Source organism: Berghia stephanieae, chromosome 9, assembly GCF_034508935.2.
Source record: "Berghia stephanieae isolate SIO BIC M18660-M18661 chromosome 9, UCSD_Bste_1.3, whole genome shotgun sequence".
NCBI classification, from domain to species: Eukaryota; Metazoa; Mollusca; class Gastropoda; order Nudibranchia; family Aeolidiidae; genus Berghia; species Berghia stephanieae.
The window spans coordinates 28,659,578-28,667,893 of NC_088368.1; the positions used below are offsets into that span (position 1 = coordinate 28,659,578).

The 8,316-nt window shown below is 36.6% G+C and overlaps 1 protein-coding gene across 1 annotated transcript; it reads right to left on the reverse strand.

The window, feature by feature from the left end:
• Positions 1–410: 410 nt before the first annotated feature.
• LOC144979992 (uncharacterized) lies at positions 411–4,854 on the reverse strand. The gene is made up of 4 exons (XM_078927421.1): positions 4,722–4,854; positions 3,047–3,174; positions 1,608–1,708; positions 411–796 (listed from the first exon to the last, which is right to left on the reverse strand). The coding sequence occupies exons 1-4, from the start codon at positions 4,761–4,763 to the stop codon at positions 504–506; spliced, it is 564 nt and encodes a 187-aa protein (XP_078783547.1). The 5' UTR covers positions 4,764–4,854; the 3' UTR covers positions 411–503.
• Positions 4,855–8,316: the final 3,462 nt, after the last annotated feature.

Here is an 8,316-nt window from a genome sequence, read left to right on the forward strand (position 1 = left end):
GTCTAAAAAAATTGTAATATCGACTAACAGGTCGTAGTGTATGGTTCTACATGTTACGTGTTGCTGCTGGTCAGGGGCCCTTATAAAGCGCTCTGAGCACATTAAGTGAATATTGCTCCATATAAAAGTTCACATATTTTTGGGGTTTTTACATTCTCAAGCAGCCAAATCTGATGGAATATGAATTGAGCTTTTTAATTTGGCTCTTCTATCACACATGTGACTGGATAACTGACCAAATCAGGATCTGATGGAAAATATTCTTAACAAGGGTCCTGTTTTGAGACAGCAAAGAGAAAAAAATCTCAACTTCAACCAACTGAGTTATTCCCACCCCCACTAACCAAAGAGGTTTCTCACCTACTTACAATTTAGTGAAATTTCAGAATTCAAGTAAAATCAACAATGGGTAAAAAAGACAACATTATTTTTAATTTATATCATTATTCACTATTTACATTTTACAAATAAATCTAAACTGGAAGAAAATAAACAAAAACCAATTAATCCCATTTGGGCTCTTTGAACAATTCTTCCATTTCAACATCTTGCCCTGCTCCTTCAGCATCCCCTTTGCCTTTATTCTTTTTTCTTCCCCCTCTCTTTTTCTTCTTTGTCGTCAGAGTTGATGCTGATGTTGTGCCCGAAGATGAAGGTTGAGAATTGTTTGAACCTGATGCAGATGCACTATCAGTTGGTTTTTCCATTTCTGTTGTTTCGGTTGGAGTTTCAGTTTCACCGCTCTCCTCTGCATCTTCCATGAACAAGTCCTCAACAAAATCTCCTTTCTTCTCCTCTAGAGGAAACAAAAATTGTTTATAAAAACTTTGTAAGATGAGAAGATAATTTGTAGAGCACATAGGACAATAATAATTAAGAGAACAATAACAACAACAATAATAATAACAGTTGTAGTAATAAAAATAATAACAACAATAATGATAATAATAATGATGATGATAATCATCATAATAATAATAACAATAAAAACATGAAGATAGAAGGGTGTTGAGAGAGAAATATGGATAAAGTAAAAGGGAACTAGAGAGATAGGAGAGAGAAGATAGAGAGAAGATAGAGAGAGAGAGAGAGAGAGAGAGAGAGAGAGAGAGAGAGAGAGAGAGAGAGAGAGAGAGAGAAAGAGAGAGAGAGACTACTCTGCCAAAATACCTAATGAATTGATTATTTGGAATTAGAAGGATGTTGTAATGAACTCTGTATAAAGGAAAAACAAATGAAAAAGAAAACAACACCATACACCTCTTTGACCTATGAGCTAGTCAATTGTACTGCTATCGTGCAGAGAAAAAAAAAAAAAAAGTTAAATAGACCCGTTCACTTGGTATTGTGCCACTGTTAAAACTTGGTACCAGGCTGTGTAGGCTGACGTCATAAAAGTGGGATTGTCACCAAAATTCATGCATCTGATCACAGGTGTAAAAATATGACAAAAGACATGATGCTGCTTTTTCCAAGCTTCCACCACTTAATGACCTAAGCTTTTATCACAGGAAAATGCAAAAATAGTGGAAATATTTCTAAGAAAAATTCCAAAATCCCAGAATTCGGTGGAAGATCATCATCACCGAGAATAAATAATTTTTTACCTCCAGTTTTCTGTTTCTCATCCCGCATTTCATACTTCAGACGTTTTAGCATCCTTTTGCGATTTCTGCCTGAAAGCTTGATGTTGTTACGGGGATTCTTCCTGAATGACAGAAAATAAAAGATTATTATAAAATAACGTGCAATGGGAAGATATGACCTATTCTAGTGCACATATTTAGACTATAATAATATGTTTCTCTATCACATGTACTGTTGCAAATATTTGCATATAGGCACTGTCTGATTTATAGTGACCTAATAAGTCTTGAATATGAATCATTGATCAATAACCATTGTAAGCAATTGCAAATTCCTCAGATATTTTGCATGTCTTCATTTTTTATTAACTTAAACAATAAGAATTTACAATAATGCTCATTAACATTTGGAGTTATGTTCATGACTGTGAACATTTGTGTACAAGTAATAAAATCAAAAACACATTTGATTCTCTTTCTCCAATCTTATCCATTTTTATCTATTCAATAGAATTAATACATGGGAACCCATTTCACCCATGTTATGAGTTAATTCTCCAAATTGCTGTAAATAATAAGTGCGAGTAAAGATTGGAGGTGGAAAGAATGTGAAATATCTTTCCATTAAGCACATTTTATGTTGTTGATGCACTACATAAAACGATGAATTTCACACATTCACATTTTAACCTATAGAAAGGTATAGCTATGTCGCATTGTCAGGGTCTGGACTTAGACTGACTCATCTAAAAATCATCCAATTAAACTGATTCAAAATCCAAATATAATGTTACTGTTATGTAAATATTTTATGAAAAACACCTTTGTGTAAATGACAAAAAATTGATAGATTACATAAGACTCATTAAACAGCAACAGTATTGGTCATACCATCTTCAAATCATTACATAATGCAGGGCTGCCAAGTTCACAAAGTCAAAATGCGGGACACTTTATTTGGATGGGGGGGGGGGGGGGGGGGGGGGGGAAAGGAAGGTGACATCATGGGTAATCATGACAGAAGAAAGCACATGCCTCTTTGAACAAAGATGTGAGTGAAAGAAATGTCGGAGATGAAATTAAATCGCTTGCCTAAACCAAAAAAGCGCGCAAGTTAGTGTTGCCAGACTTGACACTAGACAAAATAAAAAGCTTATAATGACCAATTGACAAATACTTTAGCACTGTAGTGCCAATGTGAATGGTTCTTCTTAATAGTGCCCAAAATATCTGGTCCCTTTTTGAGGCAAGGGATAAAATTAAAAAGTTAGCTGTGGAGGCAACGAAACAAATATATTAAAAAATTTTTTGTAATCAACTCAGGGAAATGCGGGACATTCTTGCCTTAAGCGAGACGGCGGGACACAGCCTCGAAACACGGGACACTTGGCAGCCCTGCATTTACCTGGAGGGAAGAAAAAGTATTAATGGCAGTGAGATTTAATATTAACATATCTTACAGTTTATTCTTTAACATTTCATTGCTGTACAATTCAGGATCCTCTATATTGACAGGGACTGGACCTTTGGCTGCTTTTTTGGCAGCTTTCTCCTGGCGCTTCCATCTCCTTCTGTGCTTTTCTTTCTCCTGTACAGAAAATAAATATGATGCCTCTTATACATATATATTTTAAAAAATGAAACATTATTATACTACAGACTGAAAAATAAGATTTAAAACTATCTGAAGATAAATCAATCCCCCTTTCCAACTATCATCCATTGTCATCAAACCATATTTCATGTTCCCTCCTCCCCTCCCTCCCTCTCTCTCTCTCTCTCTCTCAAACACACACACACACACACACAAACGCACAACGATCTGTCCCTCACAACAATCTACAAAACATATCCATGCATTCAATGTAGTAGATTCCCTAGACTAGTAAGCACTCAAGAACAGAGAAAATAAAGGAGCCTTGAATAGAACTGAATCATTAGAGATGCCTAATCTTATATTTGACATTCAGACTAATTTCAAGCAGAAGACAAATACATCAGATATGCATAGAGTGGCAGGCTAATAACCAAGGCTATGAAAATTGTCAGAATCAAAATCAAAACTGAAGTTATAATTATCACGCAATAAAAAAAAAATCCGATTCAACTACCTTCGATTTCAACAATTATCTAAAGAAAACTGCAGGTGTCCATCAAGACAAGTTGGACTGTGCTGTATAATTAGGAAGCGTAGGTTAAAATTTTAATCACACAATTCTATTTAATCACAGTTATGTTATTTTCGCAATATCTGGTTTAAAGAGCAAAGATCAAAACTCGTGTAAACACGATTCTTTTATATGAATATGACATTGGCAAATTGGTTTCAAGTAATTTCAAGTGTGTGTGTTACATTCATTTAGAATTTCTGTTAAACTCCCTAGATACTTATAACGAAGTTATTCATCTTTAATTGACCCCCCCCCCCCCTAAAACTTTTAGTAAAAGCGAACGGCAATTTCCAGTCATAACTTTCTTATGGGCGAGTTGGGTCACAATTTGTTGACTCCCACTGCTGCTGCTCACTAAAGTGCCTAAAAAATGACCGAAGAACCACGAAAATTTTTATTCTCTATTGTCTTCTGGCACTTTTCTACTCACTTCATATCTTGTTGTTACCAACATAAGTGCCTGCTCCACTCACTTTTCTGAATTAAAAATTCACCCCATACACCGGAGCATACTCAATGTCTCAATCGTTTCTATGTTATATGTTTGTGATGAGAATATTGGCTATTAAGCTTAACTGCTGGTCAAAATTACTTCGCGATGGTGGCGAACGAATCGGCGATCTCAAGAAGTGGGTGAGAGAGGGATCTAGAAATGACTTTGGGTTTGAAACGAATATTTTTGTGTTCGTGGATAGCTCACACGGTAGAGCCACGCTCTCACCTGCCAGGCGGAGTTGTCGTACCAATAAGGTCGCAGGTTCAAACCCCACCACCGCCGTGAAAAAATTTTTTATTCTCTATTGTCTTCTGGCACTTTTCTACTCACTTCATATCTTGTTGTTAAAAAATGACCGTGTACGTAGACACTCCGTTTAGATTATAATGGAATGGACACCTGTGTCATTTAAGCTATCATACCTGCCTTCTATTTTTCGGATTGACTAAAAAAAAAACATTCACGTACCGATGTTTTCTTTCTGTTGTTGGCATCTCGAAATATTCCCATGTTGACAGTATTTTATAAATAAGATCAACAAAAGACAAGCATGGATAGATTAGAAGAAATGAACAAAATGGTTTCTAGTTTCTAATTTGATATGACAGCACGCAGCAGTCCAATACCAGTTCAATACCACTCTTCCTTAATTCATTTTCTAACATTCGAAATATTAGGTTATTAAGTTTTTAATATAATATAATCCTTTCTTTTAAAAAATATAGCCTTGTGGAGAACATTGTGCTTATTTGAGTCAATAAAAAAATTGATACGGCGCACAACTCTACTGAAAGATTTGAAAAATAGAAATGTATTTTTTACAGATAGATAAACAGATAACTTGATTTCCTTTTATAATTTAAAGTCAGTTTGAAAGTTCGTTAAGTCAAACAGATATCATAAAAAATTTCCCGAAAACACTAACACCTCATGACCACACCCTCAACTCTATCTGTCCAGTAGAGTCCTTACTTCCGTTGTGTTGACTTAGCGGTGATCAGTGTTATGTAGTAGTGTGTTCTCATTGCGTGTATGTTTATGTGTGCGTGTGTGTGTGTGTGTGTGTGTGTGTGTGTGTTGATGTAGCTGTTGCTGTTGTTGTTGTTTTGTAATTGTTGTTTTGCATAGAATCTTACCACTGAGCCCCGTCAACTAATATGTATTTAATCTTTCTCATATTAGACTAAACCCACACGCATACGCACCCCCCCCCCCCCCCCCCCACACACACACTCACTCGCACGCACACAAACTTGTTCATTCTGTCAGCTCTCAAGCTACCCTATATCGCCTTAAGATGGTAACATTTTCTGTAACTTGATAAACTACGTAATTCACACTTTGTAGGAAATAATGTTAAATATTGTCTCTTTAGTATGTCATGGGGTTTTGGTTTATTTTTCTTTCCTTCCTAGAATGAACTAATATGGCAGGAGGAAAGAAGCGGGAGACATCCTTTTTCGACTGTAAAAATTTGAACAAAGTTCCAAGACTCGATCAAGCTTCCCCTGAAACGGACTGGTCGAAGTGCCTGTTTTGTCAAGAAATCATTGAAAATTCTCCTCCTACAAACCCTAAAAAAGCAACCAAGTTAAATTCTATTGAAGACACGTATGTCCCCGGGTATTTGTATTGGACAGGAAAATTATGCAACTTGGGGTCCTGTGTTCCTTCATTTTCTTGATGTCCTTGAAACTATGCACCCTGCCAATTTCAAAGAATTCATGGATGGGCATTTTGTATCTACACAAACAAGCGGAGCATTTTCCTGCATGTCTGATGATCAGCTACATGAGCAAAATAACAAACTGATCAAGTCAGATGGTGGAGCTACAGTGCACTCCGGATAGGAGATAAGACGATGCCCAGGGGAACCGAAAAAAATCGACTTAGCCGAAAATCAAGGTAACCGGAGTGTAACCAAATGAGTAAAAATGCGTGAGAACAAAGCCAACCAGCCAATCTTGAATAAATATGGCCCTAAAAAGGGCCATTGTTAAGGATGACCCTGAAAAGGGCCGTTGAAAAGGATGGCCCTTAAAAGGGCCGTTAAAACGAATGGCCCTGAAAATGGCCGTTGGCAAACGACATCACTTCCTCTTGAAAAAGTCAAAAATCTTCTGCTGGACCATCTGACCATGACGATGAGAATCAAGGAAGGCGTCTAACTTGGCAATTGCATTCGAGATCTCACCACTGCAACCTCTCTGCATTGCCTACAACGCGAGCGACTGCAAGCTGTCCTGTACAACGGGATAGGTGACAGGAGGCTGATCAATACCGAGATTGTCCACATCATCATCATCGTCTGGTCCATCTGTCGTTACATTGCTGGGGTCTTTGGAAATCACCGCATCGGGTTCACAGGGATTCTCTTGTTTTAAAGAAACAACTGAAGAAGAAATTTCTAAAATAATTTTTTCATCTTCCTCGAAGTCATGTGATTTAGATCCTTTACCAACTAATATTTTGAAATTATGTCTTCCTGAATTGTTACCTTGCATAACTTATATTATAAATCAGTCACTTATCTCAGGACAAGTCCCAGATATCTATAAACATGCAATTGTAAAGCCTCTCATAAAAAAGCAAAATCTCAATGTAAATGACCTTAGTAACTACCGTCCCGTCTCAAATCTGCCATTTCTTTCTAAAATCCTTGAAAAAGTTGTACTCAGACGTCTTTCACAACATCTCCATGAAAACAATCTATGGGAAAAATTTCAGTCAGCTTATCGTTCTTACCACAGCACAGAAACTGCTCTGTGCTGTGTTGCGAGTGATTTGCTTGATGTTTTAGATAAAGGTTCTGTTTCTCTTCTGACATTGTTAGACCTTTCGGCGGCGTTTGATACTATTGATCACGGTATTCTCATTAAACGACTTAATATAACCTTTGGCTTGTCTGGGACTGTCTTGCAGTGGTTTGAATCTTATTTAGATGGCAGAAAGCAACAGGTTATGATTTTAGATAAACTTTCTCGTCAACATACATTGTCTTTTGGTGTTCCTCAAGGCTCTGTTTTGGGTCCAATTCTTTTTGTTTTGTATACTTCTCCATTATCTAATGTCATCACTGGTCATGGGCTGCGCTATCATCTCTATGCAGATGATACGCAACTTTATGCTACTGATAAAACTAAAAATCTCGAAAATATTGTGAAACGTGTGGAAGAATGTGTGACGGATGTGAAAGAGTGGATGGATGCAAACAAGTTGAAAATGAATGAGTCAAAAACAGAAGTGATGATTGTGGGAAATAGAGGGCAGTTGAAGGTGAATGATGGTCTTGAGGTGTTGATTGGGGGTGAAAAGATCAAAGTTTCAAAGACTGTGAAAAATTTGGGTGTCTATTTTGATTCAGAAATGAAAATGTCAGCTCACATTTCTGCTCTCTGTAAATCTTTATACTTTCAATTGAAGAAAATCAGTTCGATCCGTCAGTATATTGCAATTGGAACATGTAAAACATTGGTTGTTTCCCTCATTTTTTCGAAACTAGACTATTGTAACTCGCTGCTTGTCAACTTGCCTCAGGCTTCTATTAAACAATTGCAACTACTGCAAAACAGTGCAGCAAGATTAGTTTTTGGCAAAAAAAAATTTGATCATGCAACCCCTTTGTTGGCCTCTCTCCACTGGTTGCCCATTGAAAAGCGCACATATTACAAAGCAGCGTGTCTTGTTTATAAGTGTTTGGCTGGTATAGCACCGGCATATCTCACAGATCACGTGGTCATGTGTAAATTTGAAAATTACACTTTAAGATCATGTAATGACCAAACGAAAATTTCGGAAAAAAGATCAAGAACAAAATTTGGTGATAGATCGTTTGCTTGTTTCGGCCCCAAGATTTGGAATGAACTACCACGTGGTCTGAGGGAGTGCAAGTCTTTACCTACTTTTAAAAAGAATCTCAAGACACATTTTTACTGTATTTGTTTTTCTTGACTCTATATGAATCCTTGATTTGGCTATGAATTGTTATTGTTGTTATTATTTTATTTTTTTTATTTTTTCACTTAAAATTGATATTTATATTGTAAAGTGCCCAGAGCTTGTG